This window comes from Stegostoma tigrinum, chromosome 2 (assembly GCF_030684315.1).
Source record: "Stegostoma tigrinum isolate sSteTig4 chromosome 2, sSteTig4.hap1, whole genome shotgun sequence".
NCBI classification, from domain to species: domain Eukaryota; kingdom Metazoa; phylum Chordata; class Chondrichthyes; order Orectolobiformes; family Stegostomatidae; genus Stegostoma; species Stegostoma tigrinum.
The window spans coordinates 113890640-113916854 of NC_081355.1; the positions used below are offsets into that span (position 1 = coordinate 113890640).

At 42.0% G+C, this 26215-nt stretch overlaps 1 protein-coding gene across 8 annotated transcripts in view; it reads right to left on the reverse strand.

Annotated features, from left to right (window-relative positions):
- Positions 1-26215, reverse strand: part of steap2 (STEAP family member 2, metalloreductase) — a 94410-nt gene that overhangs the window by 26834 nt on the left and 41361 nt on the right. For 7 of the 8 annotated variants that reach the window (XM_048547462.2, XM_059638626.1, XM_059638629.1 and 4 more), the window contains 3 exons: positions 13148-13222; positions 10872-11373; positions 2129-2656 (listed from right to left, as the gene is read on the reverse strand). In XM_048547462.2, coding sequence (XP_048403419.1) covers positions 2129-2656; positions 10872-11363 — 1020 coding nt within the window. In that variant the 5' untranslated portion in view covers positions 11364-11373; positions 13148-13222. The remainder of the gene's footprint in view (positions 1-2128; positions 2657-10871; positions 11374-13147; positions 13223-26215) is intronic. The other variant, XM_048547483.2, reaches the window with a different exon arrangement.

Sequence of the window (26215 nt, forward strand, 5' to 3'; positions counted from 1 at the left end):
TTTTGTATTCCATTTCCCTTGCAATAAGCAACTACATTCCATTTGCTATAACTGCACGTCAAGTTTCTATGAGTCATGAATGGAATCAGTATCATCCTTTACCTCAGAGTTGTGCAGTCTCTTTCCAATTAAATAGTATTCTGCTTTGCTATATGTCTTGCCAAATTGCACATTTTCTGAAATTATATTACACGTGGCAAATTTTTGCTCATTCATTTAGCTCATCAATATTTCTTTGCAGTGCCTCTATTATGGTAAGAAAGACACTATAAATGGTTTCATTGCTTAGGATTGGGGCTAACAGAAATATCCCGCGTTCTTACTCATAGTTCAATATGGATGAAGGGACTGGGGCATTCTGGCAAAGTTTGCCGATGATACGAAGATAGGTGGACAGGCAGGTGGTACTGAGGAGGTGGGGAGGCTGCAGAAAGATTTAGACAGTTTAGGAGAGTGGACCAGGAAATGGCTGATGAAATTCAACGTGAGCAAGTGCGAGGTTTTGCACTTTGGAAAAAAGAATACATGCATGGACTATTTTCTAAACGGTGAGAAAATTCATAAAGCAGAATTACAAAGGGATCTGGGAGTGTTGGTCCAGGATTCTCTAAAGGTTAACTTGCAGGTAGAGTCCAGCGGAGATTCACACGGATGATCCCTGGAATGGTAGGTTTAATGTACGGTGAATGGTTAAGGATCCTGGGATTGTATTCATTAGATTTTAGAAGGTTGAGGGGAGATCTAATAGAAACTTACAAGATAATGTATGGCTTAGAAAGGGTGGACGCTGGGAAGTTGTTTCCGTTAGGCGGGAAGACAAGGACCCATGGGCACAGCCTTAGGATTAGAGGGGGTAAATTTAAAACGGAAATGAGGAGACATTTCTTCAGCCAGAGAGTGGTAGGCCTGTGGAATTCATTGCCATGGAACGCAGTGGAGGCTGAGACATTAAATGCCTTTGAGGCAGAGATCGATAAATTCTTGATCTCACAAGGATTCTAGGGCTACAGGGAGAGTGCAGGGAAGTGGAGTTGAAATGCCCATCAGCCATGATTAAATGGCAGAGTGGACTCGATGGGCCGAATGGCCTTACTTCCACTCCTATGTCTTATAGTCTAATATTTCTGCTAGCAAGTGCCAAGGTGTGGATGTTGGTTAAACACAGGAATGATCTCATACTTTCGGTGGTTAAACATAGTTTATGCCATAATTATCAACATTTAAGTCCACAAAAGCGTGAGATTTCCTTCTGTCTGGGCCAAATATTTGAGAACACACTGTCCAAAATATTTTGTTTCATACTTTCCTCTGGATTACTTGGATTATTCTTGCATTGCATTGGAACACATAAAATCCTAGAGCAGCCTGTACAGTTGATTTTGAAAAACAAGTCTTTCCTAGGTGCAAGTGTCAGGAATGGCATCCAGGTCGTTGCTCAGTAAGATTACTCAGCAATTTCTGGGAATCAAGCTTGGCCTCACCTAAAGTTGATACAAATAAATTAAATTATTAAGTGGCATGAGAATGAATGGTCTCTAGTTTTCCACCTCTTTTCCCCTATACTTACAAGGCAGCCCAGTGCAGAGATGCCGAGAACAGACAGCATTGTTAATCTGCTTCCAGACACCCTTTGGGCTGCTAGGCATTGAGATCTGGCAGCTAAAAATGAAGCATCAAAAGTTAGCCTTCCATATCTTTGCTACCTGGGGCCTAGGATATTTTCAGATCAGATTGAGAATCTACTGGTTTACAATCTCTCTCCACAGCTGGGAAATTTTGGTCACACATTCAGATTCAGAGTTGCAGATCTGCAGCTGCTCTTTGCTTTGCTGGGCCTATTATGGCAGTAGCGAAGGCAGAGAATAGACAGAAAGGGGTGAAGGTTTGTGGAGGTATTTTTACTTGGTCACCTTACTTTGTCTTGTGAGAGCCCATTTAAAACAGTCGAATTAATAGCCTGGGAAATGCCAGCTGTCTAACATGTTGAACACAGCAGACTCATGATCCAGGGCCAGGCTGAAAGCAAGAAAGATGATTTGTTGGTAACATCATCTCAGGAAATGAAAGGAAGAAATAAGATAAATAACAGACATTTAAGAAGAACAGAAGCTCAGATTGTTTGCTTTACCTGCTGATAAGCCATATTGAGAAAGAAGTAACGTTCTGATCGACGCATTGGAAGGCAGAGGCTGTAGATGGTGTGAACTGAGGCAAAAAAGAAACTCAAAAGCCCCAACTGCTTACGACACTGCAGCCAATGTTCAAGCCAGGTGGGAAAACGACGATATTTAGTTCCAGAATTCAGCTGGAAAGCAGATGCCAGCAACCCTGCCAAGTATACAAGTGAGAGGAGAGTAATTGCAACTACAGGCAAGGTCTTGTTCACGATTTCAATTGGAATTTTATAGAAGTCACTCTGCTTGTTCTTCACATAGGGGTGAACAATGTCTCGGATGAATGAATATATATAGAAGAATATGGATAAGCCAATTGCCACAAGCACAGGGCCTTTCCAGAGGGTAAAGAGATGCAGGGGCATGTTTTCTATCTCCTTTGCTGAAGCCAATGTTCCCATATCAACTGGAATAAAGTCCAGCTGCCGAGCAAGTTCAATGATCTGCTGTCGGGCTTCCACCACATTGCTGCAAATGTATATCTGACAGACAACAAACAATAAAACAAGTATCAATGCTTTCTATTGAAGGCAACATTTTTTTTAACATGATCATTAAAGGCATACCTATTTTTGTGCTGACCTATGGCAAGCTAAATAAAATTTTAGATTCTAAAATCAAAAATCACAGTTGGTCAAGTCACTTTACCACAATACTCTTTATAAGCAAATCAAAGAGAAAAAATAACAATACTTCCGTTTATTAGAAAAATTAAGAGATTTTGATCCATTCTTAATTAGTGAAGACTTTTGATCAGAAAAGAAAGGCCCAACATTAGGAAATGGAACCAAATTTATTTGGCAACAATTCAGCCGTTTGTAACATTCAGTGGAATCTTCTGCTCTCACAGCCTGTGAACTAGATGGCATGAATAGCAATAATTAGTTGAGATGGTGGCTAATCCAAACCCACCACTTCCCCACCTTCACCAGAATTAATGCCTGGACAGGAGCCCCCATGATCAACCTTCCTACTTGCCATCAATTGAAGTACTTCAATTACCTCCTGTCAATCTACTCTACAACATCAGTGAGATGATGGAAGAGTTCATTGCCAGCACTACCAAATGGCACTTCCAAAGAAACACCTTGCTCATTGATCCTCAATTTGAATACTACCACACTAATTGGCTACTCACCTCATCACAGACTAGGTCCAAACATAAGCAAAAGGAATTGAATTTTAGAAGTGAATGTCCTTGTCATCAAGGTAGCTTTTATCTGAGTGTGGTGTCAAGGAGTCCTAGCAAAACTGGAGTCAAAGAGTATCGGGGGCAAATCCCCTGCTGGTTGGAGTCATATCTGGCACACAGGAAGATAGTTGCGGTTTTGGAGATCAGTCATCTCAGGCCCAGGATTATCTCTGCAGGAGTTCCTCAGGTTAGTCATGTAGTCCCAACAAACTTCAGCTGCTACATCAATCAACTCCCCTCCATCATAAGGTCAGAAGTGGGGATCTTTATTGATGATTACACAATGTTCAGCACTTCTGTAGGGGTAGGGGTTGTCACACTGGCTTTTAGCATAAATTCTATTCCCTGATGTAACATGAAGATTTTGGATGTATAATTTGCAGTTAGATAAAGTTAAATACCACTGAGCTCCATACTGAAGCACAACTCAGAACTGGCTCGAAAGTAGGAGACAGAGGGTGGTAGTAGAGGGTTGCCTTTCAGACTGGAGGCCGGTGACCAGTGTGTGCCAAAAGTATCAGTGCCGTGTCCACTGATTGCCATCATTTATGTAAATAATTTGGATGTTTATATTGGAGGTATGGTTAGTAAGTTTGCAGATGAAAACAAAATTGAAGGTGTAGAGGACAGTGAAGAAGGTTACTTTCGAGTACAACAGGATCTTGATCAGATGGACCGATGGCCTGAGGAGTGACAGATGGAGTTTTTATATGGATAAATGTAAGGTGCTGCATTTTGGAAAGGTAAATCAGGGCAGACATATATGCTTATGGTGAGGTCCTGGGGAGTGTTGCTTAACAAAGAGACCTTAGAGTGCAGGTTCACAGTTCCTTGAAAGTAGAGTTGCAGGTAGGTAGGATAGTGAAGAAGGTGTTTGGTATGTTTGCCTTTATTGGTCAGTGCATTCAGTAAAAGAGTTGGGAGTCATGTTGTGCTGTACAGGACATTGCTTAGGCCACTTTTGGAATACGGTGTGCAATTCTGGTCTCCCTGCTACAGGAAAGATGTTGTGGAACTTAAAAGGATTCAGAAAAGTGTTATAAGAATGTTGCCAGGGTTGGAGGGCTTGAGCAATAGGGAGAGGCTGCATAGGCTGGGTTTATTTTCCCTGGAGCATTGGAGTCTAAGAGATGGCCTTAAAGAGGTTCATAAATCATGAGGGGCATGGATAAGGTAAACAGACAAGGTCTTTTCCCTGGGGTGAGGAAGTCCAAAACTAGAAGGCATGGCTTTAAGGTGAGAGGGGAGAGATTTAAAAGGGAGCTAAGGGGCAACTTTTTCACACAGAGGGTAGTGCATGAGCTCCAGAGGAAGTGGTGGAGGCTGGTACAATTACAACATGTAAAAGGCTTCTGGATGGGTAAATGAATAGGAAGGGATATGGGCCAAATCCTGGCAAATGAGACTAGATTTATCTAGGATATCTGGTCAGCATGGATGAGTTGAACTGGAGGGTCTGTTCTGTGCTGTACATCTCTATAACTCTATGACATCACTTCCTTCAGAAACTGCTATGGCACACTCTGTCGGGGCAATAACGTGCAATTGTAATTAATGTGAGTGCATTGTTAATGAAATGTCATTCTCTTTCTGATATTCTCCACAGATCATTTGTTCATGCATCTTACATGGATATCACCATATTGAGAGCCCTTGAGGCCTGATTTTAAATGAGAAGACAACATAGGAGAGCACAAGTACAATGTTATTCGCAAGCCCAGCAAGAACAACAACTTTGGGCAGCTACCACACAGCCTCCAGAGGAGGTAGCAGCAGGTGAATATCTCCAAACAGGTGAGGTGTCCAGTCAATGCCATACCTCCTTCAGACCTCACTGTTACTTTCCACAGTTCTTGGAAAGACAGTGCTGCTACTAGTTAAAGATGCCTCAGGCCATCATCACTGAACTGTGCTAACAACTGGAGGAGGTTTTGTGTTCAGAAGGATGGGATGGCAATCCCAGTGGCCATCATATCACACGTGCCTTGAATTCTTTTTTCATTTCAAGGAGCAAGTGGGGACCCTGTGTAGCATCTCTTAATTCTTGACACATAAATGGACCCAAGATGTCATCAATGACATTTTCTCCACATCACAACTGTTCATGAATATGGAGCTGGAAAAGAACAGCCAGTTCAACATTCAAAAGGACAGCATTCTGATGAAGAGTTCTGGCCCAAAACATTGACTTTCCTGCTCCTTGGATGCTGTCTGACTGACTGGAAGCTGCCGTCAATAAATGTGGAGCTGGAAAAGCACAGTCGGTCAGACAGCATCCAAGGAGCAGGAAAGTCAATGTTTTGGGACAGAACCCTTCACCAGAATGCTGTCCTTTTGAATGCTGAGCTGGCTGTTCTTTTCCAGCTCCACATTTATTGACTGCAGCTTCCAGCATGTGCAATCCTTACTGTCTCCTCAACAGCTCATAACCATTTCCCCTGACAAGGGAAGTCATCAGCTTGGGCAGCAGGATTCTCCGCCACCTCTGGTTTTCCTTAGGTGCAGTGCATTATCATCTGCACCCATGTTACTTTGACAGCATCCTATCTTTGACCTACACGTCCTAGTCAATAGAAAATGCTTCCAAACCATCAATGTTCAAATTATATGTGACCATTAATCCCAGGTTTTGTGGTTATTTACTAGATATCCTGAGTGCTCAATGATGCTTACATATTAGAGAGCTCACTAGTTTATGCTTCTTTCCAAGATCTTTGGGGCACACAGGAATGATTGCTGGGAGACAAGGCTTTTCCTGTTCAAAAAGAGAATCAGAACCTTAACCTGGAGGAACGTTCAAAAGCGCGTGGTAGACAACACATTTTTGAGCCCAAATGGCGAGACAGAATGTAATTAAATCCACTCCTAGGATGAATAAGCCAGATCTGGACTTGCTTTAATTGTATTAAGATGGCAGGCAGCCCATGCTTAGTACAAAGGACATATGGATCTTGCTTTTGCTGCAGTCCTTCACCTTTTCTGTTGCTGAATAAATGTTTCATGATCCATCTGACTGTGTGCTTCATATCTTTGGGCACTTCCACTTTCAAGCATCCACAAATTATAATTCCACTAGCCATTAGGGAAAGAGCAACAGGCAGTGAATCAGTACAGTAACAATATCTAGTGCTAAATTTAAGTAGTTTTAATGCTTCAATTAGCATAATTATCTTAGTGCCTTGCAGGGAAGTCTCTCATGGTAGTGAACAGGTTGAGTGCAATAGAACATAGAACATAGAACAGTACAGCACAGAACAGGCCCTTCAGCCCACGATGTTGTGCCGACCATTGATCCTCATGTATGCACCCTCAAATTTCTGTGACCATATGCATGTCCAGCAGTCTCTTAAATGACCCCAATGACCTTGCTTCCACAACTGCTGCTGGCAACGCATTCCATGCTCTCACAACTGTCTGTGTAAAGAACCCGCCTCTGACATCCCCTCGATACTTTCCTCCAACCAGCTTAAAACTATGACCCCTCGTGTTAGCCATTTCTGCCCTGGGAAACAGTCTCTGGCTATCAACTCTATCTATGCCTCTCATTATCTTGTATACCTCAATTAGGTCCCCTCTCCTCCTCCTTTTCTCCAATGAAAAAAGTCCGAGCTCAGTCAACCTCTCTTCATAAGATAAGCCCTCCAGTCCAGGCAGCATCCTGGTAAACCTCCTCGGAACCCTCTCCAAAGCATCCACATCTTTCCTATAATAGGGCGACCAGAACTGGACGCAGTATTCCAAGTGCAGTCTAACCAAAGTTTTACAGAGCTGCAACAAGATCTCACGACTCTTAAACTCAATCCCCCTGTTAATGAAAGCCAAAACACCATATGCTTTCTTAACAACCCTGTCCACTTGGGTGGCCATTTTAAGGGATCTATGTATCTGCACACCAAGATCCCTCTGTTCCTCCACACTGCCAAGAATCCTATCCTTAATCCTGTACTCAGCTTTCAAATTCAACCTTCCAAAATGCATCACCTCGCATTTATCCAGGTTGAACTCCATCTGCCACCTCTCAGCCCATCTCTGCATCCTGTCAATGTCCCGCTGCAGCCTACAACAGCCCTCTATACTGTTAACGACACCTCCAACCTTCGTGTCGTCTGCAAACTTGCTGACCCATCCTTCAATCCCCTCATCCAAGTCATTAATAAAAATTACAAACAGTAGAGGCCCAAGGACAGAGCCCTGTGGAACACCACTCACCACTGACTTCCAGGCAGAATATTTTCCTTCTACTACCACTCGCTGCCTTCTGTTGGCCAGCCAATTCTGTATCCAGACAGCTAAGTTCCCCTGTATCCCATTCCTCCTGACCTTCTGAATGAGCCTACCATGGGGAACCTTATGTTCTACCTCCCCCACAAACTGACTTTGATATCACAAGAATTTAACGCCCTCCCTTCAGCACCATCTCTCCTTGAACCTTCCATTATTGGCTATCCTTCGTAGTTTCAGGCTGAACACAGATTGCCAAATTGCCCTGAAATGCTTAACCATCCTGTAAGTCACAGCTGGAGGTGAGAGCAGCAACTTTGTGCAGCTTTTTTCAACAGATCATCATGCTGAGAGGGAGACTGGACATGTGCGTTGATTGTTGCACATCTTCCAGCCTTAAATGAAAAGATAACAGTCAGAATGGAATGTTTCCTTCCAGTGGTGTTTGGAATTATCACTTATTCTGTACTGTCATTCATAAGGTGGGCGTACACATGGAATGATACATGCCAAGACCTTGTACAATCACTGCACATTGTGTTTAGTCTCAGTGATCACATTAAAATGCAGCACCTTGACTGCAGTCACTATCATCATAGATCAAGGATGACTTTGTCTGAGGCTATCTGTTGTCAAGGAGTTAATTGCTTGTCAGATATTGAATGCTTGGCCATTACAAAATCTTTCATCCTTATAATGTGTGAGGCTGCTTGTCTCTCACATGGAAGTGACTTAACCAGATCCAATACTTCAAATGACATTACAGCAGAAATTTTAAAAGTCTAAATAAACATACATTTACAATGGTGTTTCACCTATGTCATCTTTGTACCCTCAGTAAATTCTTCCTTCTCCCTTTCTTTACTTCTCAGCACACTCTCAGCTTCCACGGTAGAGTGGAGGGAGTTGCTCTGTTGATAGTTCTGTTGTGCTGGAAGACTTGGGGGCTCTTCCTGGAGTATCTGGGAACTAGAAGGCCCAGTCCTACTCAGATGGTCCTCCCCAGATGCAGGGTCACCCCCACCCCCACCTTGCACTGTTGCAGTTTGGGAATCACAGGAAGCGGAGTGGTGGAGTGGAAGGTCACTACTGAACTCTTTTGAAGGGAGTCTTCTGGGGGTTTTATATGTGTCTCCTCCTCTCTATATGTTACTGCTGGTACCATCCTGTCTCCCTGACAGATAGGATGACTGGGAGTGAGGTCAAGGTCCCTCATCTCCTGTTACCTCACCATTGATGCTAAACATATAGGGAGGGCAAGTCCAAGCACATATCTGGCGGATCCTCAGTGTGCTGGATCTGGGTCTCCATGACAATCACTAACCTGCCAATGGAGACATACAGACACACACATGCTGAAGATGGCACAGTCTGTTAACATTGATAGACTCTGCCATACTTCTTTCTAATGTAGTAAGTTCCTCTGACAAACCTGCATGTTGCCTGTCTGTGCATTTTGATAATGACATTAATTGCTCAGACCATGGAATTGTCTTTTTTCTGCAGCCAAGCAGGTGCCTGGTCTCTGGGAGCCCTCTGAGTGCCAAAACTATGGGCTGTTTCTTCCTTGATCAGCTGTGGTGACTTATTAATGATGTGCTCACAACAATACTCCCAAATCTAATCTTATAGCAGAGAAATCGTAGCATTGACCTGGGTTACTATCTCACTCCAGGCTGGCAGCATTTGAAGCATTGTCTCCTGCACTCCACTCCTCTCCACTACTCTACTTACCAGAAAGTCCTGGGCTGTTGTCTTCAAAGTGGGGAACTAACTTGCCTTTTGGGGCTATTCCTTCAGTAATAATGCTGGAGCACTGCAATATGGAGGGCTACTCCTGACTTGCAGTGTCTGAAGTAGTGCATGGATTAGATTTAAATATGGTATCAGAAGCATCAACATTTGCAGGTCCTGGTAGTGGTGAACACTTCTGTTTCGTCTGTCCAGTGATTACATGTAGTTTACTTTATAAAATGTAGTTTTGGTCTGACAGTAAAATGACTTTAGCATTGGTAAGAGAAAATTGATCTCTTTATTATCAGCTTTAGACATAAGCCAGAGATCAATGGGTTGCCTCAGTCGCATGATAATGGATTTAAACCTAGCCCAGAGACCAGCAGACAATCCAATCTGACACTTCAGCCCAGACAGATGACGTATTAAACTGAGGCTCCATATGTGCAGTCAGCTCCTTCTAAAATATCTCTTGACAATATTCAAGCAGCAGGACTCCCAGGGCTCTGATGTATAAGTATTCTTTTAAGCCAAAATCATGAAAGTGTCTTATTGTATCTATAATATACCTGCAATCATTGGGATCTTGCTGTGTGAAAACTGGCTACCACATTCTATTGCTCCTCAAAGTATTTCGTTGGCAGTGAAGCACTATGGGACATCCTGAAGATATGAAAGATACTAAATAATTGATAGTCATTCTTTATAGAAATGTGGTAAAGTGAACTGTTAACTGAGTAGTAAATTCCTAAAACAAAATCAATTAAATTTTACCACAAGGATCAGCAACAATGACAATACACACTGGCAAAATTCTATTAACCTGAATTCTGGTAAAATACATTTGTCTACATTTGCAAATTATATGAAGGATAAAAATACATGACCCAATTTCTTCACAGTACCATCACATAGCGCAAACTTGTTCCTTTAATTATGAATACATGGATTTTGTTTTTTCACACTCTTTCTTGGGGCATGGGAATTGCTGGCAATGCCATTATATTTGCCCATCTCTGGTGGTGAATCAGTTACAAGTAGTAATTTATAAGGCCATTTCAATGACAGTTATGAGACAACTACACTAATGCTGATCTGGAGTCAAATGTAGCCTGAGCAGAACAGGGGCATTAGATTTCATTCCCTGAAGAACATTGACAAATTAGATGGTTTGATTATAGTTGTAAGGCATAGGGAAGAAAACGTTGAGCCACAGGTCAAATAGACAAAGAACTAAAAGCACTTATACTGGGATTAAACACATATGTTTAGTGCCATTGCATTGGTTAATGGCTAAAGTCAATTCCATAAAACAGTTAAGGTATGTTGTTTCAAAGGAGGCACATAAGATTTATCTAAAACCGCTTCTTTGACAACATATGGCTGCATATCTGATTGGGGGCACTTGAGTTTGACGTATATTGAATTTTCAGTATTTTTAGAAATAACTTGTTCTTATTGCTGTAACTCATACGCTAATTCAAGCAGTCACTGACCAGATACCACAGTTTTGCGACTGATTTGAAACAGCCAATCTGGCACATTCCTACCTGTCGGTTCGCATCTTTTGGACCAAACTGCAGTGCCCAGGCAGATATTACATTAAAGCCTTTTACCACCGTGGAATTTGGGAAAAGTGAAGCAAGGTACTCTGCGTTGGCTTCTGCGTATTGGTTTATTCGCACATTGTTACTCACATCCACAAGGATTTTGCCTACCAGTAAGTGCTTGAGGTCCCACAAGGAAGTATAGTGCTCTCGATGCATAGCAACAAATATGAGATTGGTTTTCATAACAGCATCCTCCTGGTGCACAATTTCAACAAGAGGAGGGAAGAAGCCAACAGCTCGTTTGGGGTTCCTGCTCCCTATTACAACAGCATACCCAGATCGGATAAATCTGATTGCCAGTGATTTTGCAAAATCTCCACTTCCTAAAATCCCGATGGTAGCCTTGGATGCTTCCTTAAAGCCACTCATTCCATTAGGTAAGAAGGTCTCACTGGCATCTTTCACATTTCTCATGATGGAGATGGAATCCATTGCTGAAAATCTGACAGTGTTATTGTAGGACAGGAGAGGAGAGAAGATAAAAGGAACACAATTATTCCAATACATTAAAATTTCATGGATGCTTTACTTATTTATACATTTGAAAACTGCACAAAAATGAATGGCAGATTTTGCAGAACATTAGTTTAAAATCCAAAAGTCCTATCATAGGATTTTAAAAGGGCAACTCCAAAAGCAGAAATTATAAGTCACAAAGCCACAAAGGATTGGTCACATATTCCAAAATGGGCTATTACGTTTTTCCAGTGTTCTTTTAATGGGATTATAATTATATAATGACATTATAATTCCACTCACTTACCCCTGCTCATAAATGTAGACACACGTTGACTGATGGTAATGTAACACATACCATTCTTTTCCAGCCTACTGAACTAGACAGCTTGGGATTAGACATCTGACAACCTGCATGAGTTCCAACACATCTTTCAATGTCAGTATCTAAAATAGTATTTCAGGTAAGAAAATTATGAAATTTTACTTCCTTTCTGGAGAACTGAATATTGCTGTAAATCTGTCACCTGCTTATTAAACTTAAATTTTATTATGGACATTTAATAGATCTCCACGTCCATACAGATTTTCACTACTGAAGTCTGTTTGACAGTGGGTATACCTCTACGTTTTTTATTCAACTCCCTGCACTGACCTCAGACCAACTCACAACATGACCAGAAGTAATCATCTCACATAAACTTAGATGCAGAAAATTCCAAAGTCAGCAATAGCACATGCCATCCATTTTTAGGTTATTTTGGTCATAATGATGGATAAAGAATACAAAATCTATAATGACTTAAATAGTGGTTTCAGAAATTAGATATTTAAACATGTTTTCAGATCGTCTAATGCTTCATGCTTCAAAACATCACAAGTGCAACATAACACATGCTCCAGAATCAATGAGAAAGGTTTTTGAATTCAGCCTCAGCAGTGCAACTTCAAAACATAAAGCAGAAGATTGTTCCTCTTACCCTCACATGGCACTTTATCATTCACATCACAGAATCCCTGCAGTGTGGTAACAGGCCATTCAGTGCATCAAGTCTACACCGACCCTCCAAAGAGCATCTCAGCCACACACACCTCCTACTTCACCCTTTGACCGTGCATTTCCCACAGCTAATCCACCTAACCTAAACATCCCTAGATATTATTGGCAATTTAGCATGGCCACATCTTTGGACTGTGGGAGGAAACCAGGACACCCAGAGGAAACCCTCACAGGCACATTCCACAAAGAGAATGTGCAAACTCCACAAAGAAAATGTGCAAACTTCACACAGACAGTTACCCAAGGGTGGAATTGAACCTGGGTCCCTCGTACTACAAGGCAGCAGTGCTAACCACTCTGCCGCAGAATAGACACTAATCAATTCACTGAGGCAAGTTCCAAGCAAACTTGAAATCAAACTGGTTACTGATGGATATATTAACTGCCTAACGTATGACTCAGGCACACTGTGCATCTTCACAGCAGCAAGCAGGAAACTAAATGCAGCGATTGATTTGAATTTTTCCAGCATTAACATTAATATATTTTCAAAGTACAATAGAGACACAAACAATTACAATTACAAAACTGCACCACTCTTTAACTGATGATTACATTAAGTGAAAATTGTGAGTACATAGGAAATAATACTTATCTCAAAAATCATCAAATATTTTTACCCACTTTAATACAAAGCAAAGAGGAGCAGCGAAAGACAACAAATTGCATCTATGAGCAGAATACAGGAATTTTTACTGACCTTGTTGTAAAGGCTCACCACCTCTTTTACTGATCACTCCACAAAAATACTCAGAATGTTTAAAGGAAATATGATCTGGTAGGAAAATAAGAGGTAATTATTAACATTAGGATGGTTGTGTTTGTGACTTTGAGAAATGCTTTTCTTGTCCTGAATGACTGTTTTCTATTTTGAAGGGAATATGGGGACTTATCTGCATGCATATAGTGTTCTGTCCAGCATCGCGTCACAGATCTACAGAGTGAGTCATTTACCAGGCCCTTGTTTTCTTTCTCCTGCCCTCTTATCTCCCTTTCATTTTTCTTTTGACACAGGGATGCATTAATGAATCTTAAATATGGGCTAGAAATTACTTTCAATGGAAATACATTAATAACCTTCAGTTTTAGATTATTACAAAAAATACATTCATATTACATTATTACATTCATACTCGCAACAGCCATACATTATATCAAGATGCTTTTAACTAACATCTAGCAAATAGTATATGCAGGATCAAGAACTTCACAGTTCAGTCCAAGCTCCAATTACAACAGATTCAGCTGAATATTGACTGTTTAATAAATACTTTACAAGTCGATACATGGATTGAATCAAATACCTTCACTTGCAAAACACTAACAAATTATCAACATAAAACAAAAATATGATATATTTTTAGGCTCTTCACAAGTTTCTGTTGCAAGTATCAAATAGTATAGAAGGGAAAACTGATACAAAGATCCAATATCACAAAACCATTATTCCACAACACATGGTACAGGTTTTTAATTGGGCAGGTGTTTTATTATTACATGCATTTAGTGTTTTGGCAGTGGAATTATTTAACCTATTGTACTTTTGAGGTGGTGGAGCAAGGAGAACAGGCCAAATTTTCAAAAATTGATTTGTTAATTATCAAATTTTCAATAACTATACTTCACATTAGAACTCAGAACCGTAAAGCCCTTCAGCCCACCATGTTTGCACTAACCATGGTGCCATGATCCTATTTGTCTATACATGTCCCATGTGTATACCTCTATTGCCTGCCTTTTCATGTGTCTGACTGCCTCTTAAATGTTGGTATCATATCTGCTTCTACCACCTCCCTAAGAATTACATTTCAGACACCCACCATCCTCTGTTGCTTCACACATCTCTCTTTAAATCTTTCCCCTCTCACCTTAAACCTATAACCCTAGTATTTGACATTTCGACTCTGGGAAAAAGACTCGGACTATGCACCTAATAATTTTATATGCTTCTATCAGATCGCCCTTTACTCTCCGATACTCGAACGAAAACAATCCAAGTTTGTCCGACCTCTCCTTATAGCTAAATCAGGCCACATACTGGCAAAACAGCTTTGCATGCTTCCTGTGATGTCGCAACAGAAATTCCAAATGTGGCCCAACTAAAGTTGCAACATGACTTGTCAACTTTTATAATCCTTTTCCTAATTGATGAAGGAAAGAATGTCATGTGCTTTGTTTACCACCTTATCCATTTGAGTTGCCACTTTCAGGGAGCACTCTAAGATCCATCTGAAATCAATGCTCCCAAGGGTCCTGCCATTCACTCTATAATTTCCTCTTGCATTTGACTCTTAAAATATGTCACCTCACACTTGTCCGGATTGAAACCTATCTGCCATTTCTCAGTCCAATATTCCAACTGATCTATATCCTGCTGTATTCTTTGACAACCTTCCTTATTATCCATAACTTCACCAATTTTTTTGCCATCTGCAAACTTACTGATCAGACCAGGTACATTTCATCTAAATCATTTATATTTACGACAAACAGATGTTCCAGCACTGATCCTGGTCGAACACCACTGGTCACATCGATCCAGTCAGAAAAAAAAACCTCCACAACTATCCTCTGTCTTCTACGACCAAACTGATTTTGTATCCAGAGACAATGGGAACTGCAGATGCTGGAGAATCTGAGATAACAAAGTGTGGAGCTGGATGAACACAGCAGGCCAAGCAACATCGTAGCAGCACAAAAGCTGACGTTTCGGCCCTAGACCCTTCATCAGAAAAGGGGGTTGGGGAGAGGGTTCTGAAATAAATAGGGAGAGAGGGGTAGACGGACCGAAGATGGATACAGCAGAAGATAGGTGGAGAGGGGAGTATAGGTGGGGAGGTAGGGAGTGGATAGGTCAGTCCGGGGACGATGGACAGGTCAAGGGGACAGGGTGAGGTTAGTAGGTAGGAAATGGAGGTGCGGCTTGAGGTGGGAGGAGGGGATAGGTGAGAGGAAGAACAGATTAGGGAGGTGGGGATGAGCTGGGCTGGTTTTGGGATGCAGTGGGTGGAGGGGAGATTTTGAAGCTTGTGAAATCCACATTGATACCATTGGGCTGCAGGGTTCCCAAGCAGAATATGAGTTGCTGTTCCTGCAACCTACAGGTGGCATCATTATGGCACTGCAGGAGGCCCAGGATGGACATGTCGTCTAAGAAATGGGAGGGGGAGTTGAAATGGTTCGCAACTGGGAGGTGCAGTTGTTTATTGCGAACCGAGCGTAGGTGTTCTGCAAAGTGATCCCCAAGCCTCCGCTTGGTTTCCCCAATGTAGAGGAAGTCATAACGGGTAAAGCGGATGCAGTATACCACTTTGGTGGATGTGCAGGTGAACATCTGCTTGATGTGGAAAGTCTTTGCCCAACACACCGTGGACCCCATGTGACTTAATCCTCTGGACCAGCTGTCCATGAGGGACCCAGTAATAATCATTGAATCATCCAGCATGGAAACAGACCCTCCTGTCCAACCAAGTCATGCTGAACATCAAATTTGTTGTCCATGTAGATAACATCTCCTGTTCTACTCTCATTAATCATTTTTGTCACTTGTTTAAAAAACTCAAACAAATTTGTGAGACAAGATGTCCCCCACAAAAAGCCAAAGTGACTATCACTCATAGGCCCATTCTTCTCCAAATGTGAGTAAGTTCTGTCCATACAAATCTTCTCCAATGATTTCCCTAAAACTAATGTAAGGTTCAGCGGCCTATAATTTCCTGGATTACCCCTGTTGACTTTCTTAGTCAAATGAACAACATTGGGTTTTCTCCAGTCTTCTGAGACTCTCCCTGTGGCCAAACAGGATACAAAGATCTCTGTCAAGGCCCCAATTTCCTCCCTTGTTTCCCTTGGTATCCTGGGATTGTCCCATCAGGCCCTGAGGATGTAACTACCTTAATGTTTTTCAAAACATCCAACATCTCCTCCTTAGTATTGACATGTCCTAGAATTTCAACTTACTTTCCCTAATCTTGCCATCCTTATCTTCGATTCTTACGGAACCATGTTGGTCCTAAACCCTGATCAACTTGTCTTTAAAGACTCCCACATATCAGATGTGGATTTACCCTCAAATAGCTACCCCCAACCTAGTTTCTCTACGTCCTCACTAATACTGTCATAATTAGTCTTCCTCCAATTTAGCAGTTTAACCAAGGACCAGTCTTCCATATCCATAACTACCTAAACCTATGGAATTATGATCGTTATACTAGAAATGTCCACCCACTGAAACTGTGATCACTTGGTAAGGGTCATTCCCAAAACAAGGTCTAGTACAGCCCCTTCCCTAGTTGGACTACCTGCATATTGAAACACAGAACTAGGAACAGGAATAGGCCATTTGGTCCTTTGAGCTTGCCCCATCATTCAATATGATAATGGATAATCACCTGACTCTGTGTCCTGTTGACAGCTTCTTCGCATAATTTTTGGTCCCTATATCCCTAAGAACAATATCTACCTCCTTCTTGAAAACATTCTATGTTTTGGCCTCAACCACTTTCTGGCATTTCACAAGCTCACCACTATCTCATTGAAGAAATTTCTCCTCATATCAATTCTAAAAAGGCCTATCCCATATCCTTAAACTGTAACTCAAGGCCCTGGACTCCCTGCTCATCAGGAATATCTTTCTTGCATTTACCCTGTCTAGTCCTGTTAAGATGTTATCGGTTTCTTGCTGATCCTCCTTCATTATTCTAAACTCCAGCGAATATAATCCTAATCAGTCTAGTGTCTCTTTGTACTTCAGTCCTGCTGCCCCAGAAATCAGCCTGATAAACATCTGTGGCTAGCATTTGTTTTAGTCCAGTTCAAAACTCTTAAGTGTCACTGGGTGGAGGCTGCTTCATGCTCTTCCTCTGACAATGGAAATACACATCCTCATTCATCCAAGATTTCAGGCTGTCAGATTGGGCTTGTAACCTCAGAGACATTCTCACTATCCTTGACGGCATGCTCAAAGATAGCCTTTTAATTGGCCATCTCCAGAAAGATCTAGCAAGCAGATACCTCACGGTCAGAGCAAAGTCTGGTCCCAGAATTAGTCCTAAATCATGCTCAAAATTAGCAAAACATTCCACCCATTACATTTTTCACAATGATGAGTCTTTCAAGCACTTTGGCTAGAGATGCCTCCTGACCTCTGTGTTCACATTCCAGAAGAGAACGTTAATCATTTATCCTGTTTCTGATCTTTCAGTCCTGGCACAGTTCCGCCATACCCAGTCAGAATCTGCAGGAGGGGTGGAGGGGTGTCAGGAGAGGAGTGGCAGAGGAAGGGCAATGATGGCGGGGGGTGCAGGTTTACAGTTAATATGGCTTCAGGGAGGGGACCACCAGGGCTGGGAAGCGTGCAGGGGACAGGAGTTCATAGAATTCATAGAATCACAGAATCCCTACTTGATAGCGGAGGGAACATGAAGTGAAGGGCTAGGGTCATGAGAAAATTAACTGTGACAAAAATCAAATTTCAAATCTTGCCTAAATTGTCAGCTTTATTTGATGCTTTACAGTGTGGAATTCAAAACAAATTCCCTCTTTTGTGATGTACAGATTATAGATCGCAGATTGCAGTCCCAGGAGTTGTTTCATGGATGAGAATTGGGGCTCACAGAAGACCAGGGATGGTATTTGCTTGGCACTGTTGAGGAGACTGGATAGAGGCAATGCCAACTGAGTGAAACTCTCTCTGAAACAGCTAGAATAATGTTAGTAATTATAGGCAAGAGTTCAGTGTTGTGAGTCCAACAGAACACTGTCTCAAGAGAAGAAAATGAACAACCAGGTGATTAGCAGTCATTGGCACAGATCATATTAGAGTGGTTTGTGAGCGAAATTCAAGGCAAGATCTGTGAAAGTGAAAATCTGGAAACCTTTGTGAAAGAGGCAAAGTTTTATTGAGACTTGGTGGCCTGCAGCATTGCTGGCATCTGGGTAGTTGCTGCAAGCTGACAGGATCTATCTTGAGTGCATCTGCTATTCGATGTGCTCTGTCGGGTGTTTGATAATAGATTGTCTATTAGCCCAATTTACCTCATGTTAATACTGGATGCTAGAGTTTAAGCTGTAATGATTTTGTAAATTTGCTTACATTTCCAAACTTCTACAGCAAATTTTAAGTTGCTTGTTTCAAAATGTAAAATCTTGTGATTTTTGTTTTCTCTTAGTAAATGCCCAGGATGTGTACATAAAAAATATTACTGGTTCCTAACCACAGAATTCCATTAATATGGCAGTCTCATCTGAGATCATAAATTAATTTAGCAATCTTGTCTGGAATCATAACACAAATCCATGTAGCCTAACATTCAAAGATTGTTCATTTTATGACAAATTGCTCATCTCCCAAATTCTCATTATCTCTGTACTAACTACAAATGCACAAATAAAGAATAGCATGGAATATACCTACTGCCTGGATGAGTGCAATTCCACTGACCTTCAAGAAGCTCAATATTATTCAGAAATAAAGCACTCCACTTGGTTGGCACCCCAATCATTGTACTAAATATTCACACAATGCATCACTGCATTAACTTCTACAGATGCATCACTGAAAGCATTCTATTTGGGTGCATTATGGCCTGGTATGGCAACTGCTTTGTCCAAGACAGTAAGAAACTACAGGAAGTTGTGTGCACAGCCCAGGCCATCACAGAAGCCAACCTCCCATCACCCCCCTTACACTCTTCATCAGGACTGGGGAGGGGGAAGGAAGCTCAGAAATAAATAGAGGTAGGGAGGTGGGGCTGGGGGAAGGTAAGTGGGATGGTGATAGGTGGATGCAGGTAGGAGGTTTTAATTTAAGAAATAAAGGAGGCAGCACAGTGGTGAGCACTGCTGCCTCACAGCACCAGGGACCCGGGTTCAATTCAGCCTCTGACAACTGTTTGTGTGGAGTTTGTACATTGTCCCTGTGTCTGTGTGGGTTTTCTCTGGGTGCTCCGATTTCCTTGCACAGTCCAAAAATGTGCAGGTCAGGTGGACTGGCAATGCTTAATAGTGTCCAGGGATATGTAGGCTAGGGGGATTAGCCATAGGAAATGCAGGGTTGCTGGGATGGGGTAGGGGGATGAATCTGGAATGCTCTTTGGAGAGTCAGTGTGGACTTACTGGGCCAAATGGCCTGTTCGCACTTTGTAGGGAGTCTATGAGGACAATCATGAGAGTTTTGATACTCAGAACTTGATTAAATCTATGATTATCACCAAGCCACGATGTGGGGACTTGAGGGTGCACTGTTCTAACAAAATTGAATCTGATAAAAATTACCATGCATATAAAGGCAAATTGTTTGAACGTAAAAGAAAAAAAAGTACTGTTTTTGATCTTAATAAATTCCTAATGAAGCTATCCACCAATTAGTGCAATCTCCATGGACCACGGGTGTGTATAGACCTGAGAAATGCCATCTGGTTCTTCAAATTGTACCACCTCTGAGAAGCAATTCAAATCTAATCCCAGTGTCATGCGCCCTAGTGATTTCATAACTTGATATGTGCAAGAGGCTGAATAAATTTAACAACCTTGTAGTAATGATGTAAAATCTGTAATTTATATATATTATATATGTATCTCAGTACGTGATAATAATAAATCAAATCAAATAATATAATCTAGTTTAGTGTTGTTGAACTAGAGGCATGTGGATTTTTCTTTATGTATTCAAGGCAATTTAATAGCCAACTTGTCAGTATTTCTCAAGCCAGGCATTTCTTTGTACTTTATATGAATAAGAGAGTCCATACAGTGCTAATGGGAATTTGTTTGCAATAAGATTGCCTTAAGTTTAGAAGGGTTAGGAATTTTTTTTTGCTTTGGGAAAAACCCATAGCTTGAAAACCTCTTAGTTTCAGTTCGCAAAAGTCCTGGGTAAAGTTTGATATATGTACTGTAGAGATACTTACTATTGCTTTTATTTTCCTCACATGTTTGGTGGAACTGCAAGCCAAGATTAGGATTAGGTGTACTTTGAACAACCACGTGTTTTTTTTTAAGAAAGGATGAAAACCAAAAGCAGATGTTTGTTCTTAGTGACTGGCCTGGAAGATAATGCAACTTACTTCCTAAGCTAAGGACCACTGTGAACTATTCAACAATGTGTGCCACCATGCCCAGGTCTGGCATCTGACAGGATATTGAGTTAGTCAGTCAAGGGAGGAGCAATACTAACGACTAGACCACACAGGATGCTGATGTTAAAAAGAACAGGACAGAGTAAACTGAGATAACAAGGTATAGAGCTAGATGAACATAGCAGGCCAAGAAACATCATAGGAGCATAAGAGCTGACGTTTCAGGCCTAGACCCTTCTTCAGAATGGGGGAGGGGAAGGGGACTCTGAAATAAATAGGGAGAGGGGGGAGGCGGATAGAAGATGGATAGAGGAGGGGAGGCGGATAGAAGATGGATAGAGGAGAAGATAGGTGGAGAGGAGGCAGAGTCAAAGATGCGGGGATGGTGCCAGTAAAGGTGAATGTAGGTAGGGAGGTAGGGAGGAGATAGGTCAGTCCAGGGAGGACGGACAGGTCGGGGGGGCGGGATGAGGTTAGTGGGTGGGAGATGGGGGTGGGGCTTGAGGTGGGAGGAGGGCCGAGGTGGGAGGCAGGTCAGGTTAGGGAGGTGGGGATGAGCTGGGCTGGTTTTGAGATGCGGTAGTGGGAGGGGAGATTTTGAAGCTTGTGAAGTTCACATTAATACCATTGGGCTGCAGGGTTCCCAAGCGAAATATGAGTTGCTGTTCCTGCAACCTTTGGGTATATTGTTGTGGCACTGCAGAAGGCCCAGAATGGACATGTCATCTAAGGAATGGGAGGAGGAATTGAAATGGTTTGTGACTGGGAGGTGCAGTTGTGTATTGCAAACCAAGCCTAGGTGTTGTGCAAAGCTGTCCCCAAGCTGCTGCTTGGTTTCCCCAATGTAGAGGATGCCACAACAGGTACAGTGGATGCAGTATATCACATTGGCAGATGTACGGGTGAACATCTGCTTGATGTGGGAAGTCTTCTTGGGGCCTGGGATGGGGGTGAGGGAGGAGGTGTAGGGGCAGGTGTAGCACTTCCTGCGGTTGCAGGGAAAAGTGCTGGGTGTGGTGGCGCTGGAGTCACTTTGAAGTTAGAAGACATGTCTTTGAACAATGCTTTATCCAGGGATTGCATGAAGGCAGCATCCAATATTCGGAACAATTAATTCATACCCGTACATTCACTAGGAAAGGAGTTCCCTCTGGTGTCTGAGTAATGGAAGGTGATGCTGTTGGGACAGATAGGCTTGTGTTTTTACTGTGTGTTTTAAAGTCTTTCAATTTTGTGTGAAATGGAAATAGCTTGGCTTGTTTCTTTGCATAATAAGTTTTTTTAGTTTGATTTATTATTGTAACATGTACCTAGGTGCACTGTTTTGCTTTACATGTAATACAGGTAGATCATACCATACAAAGTGCATTAGGGTAATAGAACAGAGTGAAGAATACAATGTTATGACAGCAGAGATGTTGACGTCAAAACCAGATTTACAGAATTGTGTGGTTGTCTTTCAACGAAAGACCACTTTATTAAAATAAAAGATCTTATCCAGATTTCAGTCTTGGATCAGACTTGTCCAGTAAAAAGCATATAGGATTATAATATAGCTTACCAATAAATGAGCACAGTTGATGTAACTCCTGTTTTTTTCTCGTACTATTCAAATGGGAAAAATATCCTATCGTCGGTTTATATCAGTCAAATAATTACTCTTATTTTTGTGCTTCCAACCACAACAGCTTATTCAGTCCCAGGACTACAGGTTTCAATGGAACAGTCCACATATAATGAAGCCTGAAATTTTAACTCTATTGGATGGAAGATCATTGACTTGAAACATTAAGCAGAACATCAGAAACCCCCACTGGAAATTAGAGTGTAAGATGGATAGTGCAGATAAAAACTTTTAAACTCCAAAGTAGAAGCAACTGATTTCCATCATCTTGAAAATCACATCCAGAATTGTAAAATTGCATTACCAGAACAAATCTGAGAAAAAAACTGATACATTTCTATGTTCAAGGATTTCCAATATGTCAATTATTCAAGTCCATCAATTTCCACTGTTCCAGAAATCTTGGTAAACTTGTCTGCTGGCAATTGAAGCCAGAATCCACTGTGAAAGTAAGGTAAGTTGGCTTTTAGTACAAGGTAATAACAGTCCCCAACATGCAGCAACAGTTTTCCTTGCGCTCACAAATACCTTCGAGTTAAATATGGAAGTTGATAAGTTCCAGCTGGCTTCAAGATTATTTTCCATGTATTATTCTACTATACACATTTGATAGATGGAACTATGAAGATGGGCTGAACAGTTGCAAATGGAATTTAATCCTGAAATGTGCAGGGTGATGCATTTTGGGAGGACTAATAAGTCTTCACATTGAATGATAGGAGTCTAGGAAATACAAAGGATCAGGAGGTTTCTTGGTGAGCATGGCTTGGGCAGAAGCATAAGTAGGTTGAGCTAGCTACTACTGCTAGGTGCTATCAGTTGCTGTTCCAGCATGTAGTTAATCTCCCCTTTAACTTGGGCTAACTATTCATGGCCCTATTCGATAGGGATGTTGCCTGTAGAAGGGGTTTCCCAGTACAGCTGGGGGCTTCAGCCTGGCTTGTTACTGCATATGTTTTTTAAACGCAGCAAGCAGCCTCATTAAATTTGCGTGCTGTTCTGCATTTAGGTGAGTGAACAAGGAGTTTACGTTTGCTTGTGTTTCCATTTTAGTTAGCCAGGTAGGAAGGGTTCAATGTGGGGCCTCACCCACGTTTCCTTCCAATTCATCCCTGGTGCTACTTTAGGCCTATCAGTCAGTGGCTATGGGGCAGATCAGTACCTGCTTGTGCTTTATTGACATGAAATCACCTTTAATTATTTTTTTCCCTGACTGATGTCTCAATCAGATCATTCACTTCCCAAGCTTCTTGGCTGCCCTACAGGGATCACTGAGCTGGGCCTTCTAGGGTTTACCTGATATTACCAGGATCACTGAGTCAGTCTCCTGGCTGAAACGTTTGAACCCCTGAATATTTATCACCATTTGTCTCATCATTGTTTGGGAGATTTTCCAAGTGTTTTCAGATTACATCACATGCTCGTAAAATTTGTTTCAAAGTTCTGCTATGTCGTCAAATTTGGGGCAGCATGGTGGCACAGTGGTTAGCACTGCTATGTTACAGTGCCAGGGACCTGGGTTCAGTTCAGACTCGGGTGACTGTTTGGAGTTTGCGCAATCTCTTTACCTCTGTGTGCTCTGGTTTCTTCCCACAGTTCAGACATATGTAGGTTCAGTGGATTGGCCATGCTAAATTGCCCATAGTGTCCAGGGATGTGCAGGCTAGGTGGATTAGCCATGGGAGATGTGGGTTGGGGGAGGGTCTTGGTGCAATGCTGTTCCAAGGGTCTGTGCAGGCTCAAAGGGCCAACTGGCCTCTATCTTTAGTGTGTAAATATTCTACAATTCTAAGTTCATAGATCTGTGAAGGCAGCAGGATAGACAGAAGTAAGGTCAAGAAGGGACAGGGGATAGTTGCCATTATTGGTCAAGGCAATGAATACAAAAGCAAGGACATTATGATGGAGCTGTATATAACGTTAATTAGACCACTTTTGGAGAGTACAATTCTGGTCAAAACACTACAGGAAGGATATGTCTACACTGGATAGGGTGCAGAGGAGATTTACCTCGTTGCTGCCTGAGCCGGAACATTTCAGTCAAGAAACAGACTAGATAGCCTGGGGTTGTCTTCCTTGGAGTAGAGGAGACTTGGGGGGGTATTGATTGATTGATTGATTGAGGTGTTTACAAAGCTCTGAGGGGCTTAACAGAATAGACAGGGAGAAACTCCTCCTCTTACTAGAGCAGTTAATTACCATAAAACTGTGCCTCATGGTTAAGAGCTGGAGATTTAGAGGAGATCTGAGAAAGAAAAGAAAATCACCGAGAAGTTTATGACGTTTCTGAAACTTGCTGCCTGAAAGGGTTGTAGAGACAGAAACCCTCAAGATATTTAAGAGCTATTTAGAACAGCACTGAAAACACCATAACAAACAAGGCTACAGGCCAAGTGTTGTAAAATGAGATTAAAATAGATGGATGTTTGACGACTGGTGCTGATGTGATGGGCTGAAGGGCCTCTTTCTGTATTGTTTTAAACTCAATGACTGTATCACTCTATGATTAATACCCATCGACCTAGGCAGGTTAAAATTGTCTTCTTTCACTCAATTAAGGGCATTACACACACTTCTTGTAAGAACTGTGGGCTGAATCACATTTTTTTAGCTGTCACTTTCATTGATTTTCTTGGATGGTTTCCCTCTGTGTGTCCTAACACGTTTTCTGACTGTATTATAGCAAAGTTGCCTTTTAAGTACCTACCCACCCCTACAGTGCTCCTTTCATCTGATTCTTGTCTGGTTCTTCCACTTATCATGGCCAAAACAACTCATCTGTCCGGATATTTTGGAAAGGACTGGCATTCTGATGTTGGTGCCATTTAAAAAATGGCTGTTGAGCACCCAGAAAAGCACTGATCCTTATATTTGCCCTGGTGGTGGTAGAGAAGAGAAACTGGTGCTCCACTTCGTAGGTAGGGTTCTGGAAGTCCCTGTGGATGGGGACATTATGACTCACTGGAGTAGCCCATCATAAATCATGCTTGGCTATTCCCAGAGTCACAGCAGGTATTAGCAGTTTGTGTCTTTTTTAAAGAAGTTACACATGGAATCCCAATAACTGTTCTTGCAACTATTCCATTTCTTTATCCTCAGTTGGACTTTCCATGACTATAGGTGAAGCTATGACTGTTTTTCACTCTTGCTAAGTCATTCCCCAGAAGTAAATCAACTCCATTCACAAGTAATTTCTTGATTACTCCTACCACCACTACTACAGGCACCAAGTCAAATTCTACAATGGAACTGGAAGAGAGAAAAGGTGAGAGAGAGAGGGAAGGGGGTGGGGGGGTGGAAGAGAGAGAGTGGGGGGAGGAGAGGGGTAAGAGAGACAGAGAAGGAGAGAGAGAGAGAGCACGAGAGCGAGAGAGAGAGCGCGAGAGAGAGAGAGGGAGAGAGAGAGAGAGATGGGAGAGACACGGTTAATGGTGAAGGGGGGATGAGGCAGGGAGAAAGTGGGATGAAGGGGGAGGGAGGACAGACAGTGTGAGGTAGTGAAGGAGGGGCTGGTGGAGAGAGGAAAAAAAAAAGAAATAAAGGCAGCATGGTGGCTCAGTAGTTAGCACTGCTGCCTCACAGTGCGAGCGACCAGGGTTCAATTCCACCCTTGGGTGACTGTCTGTGTGCAGTTTGCACATTCTTCCCGTGTCTGCATGGGTTTCCTCTGGGTACTCTGGTTTCCTCCCACAGTTGAAAGATGTGCAGACTAGGTAGAGTGGACATGCTAAATTGCCCGTAGTGCCCAGGGATGTTTAGATTATGTGGGTTAGACGGGAAAATGCAGGGGTAAGGGAATGGGTCTGGGTGGGATGCTCTTCGGAGGGGCGGTGTGGACTTGTTGGGCTCAATGGCCTGTTTCTACACTGTAGGGATTCTATGATTCTATGATATATTCTCCACCTGTCCAACACTTCAGCTTTCTAATAATTCTATGGAGGGAAGACTAAATCCTTTTCTCTCAAGGGAGTTTAAGTAGCCATTGTACTTCTTAGATTAGTTATGGACTTCTTTTTCTTCAAAAAAGGAAGAATCTGAGGTTTCTTTGCCCCTTTAGATAAAATCC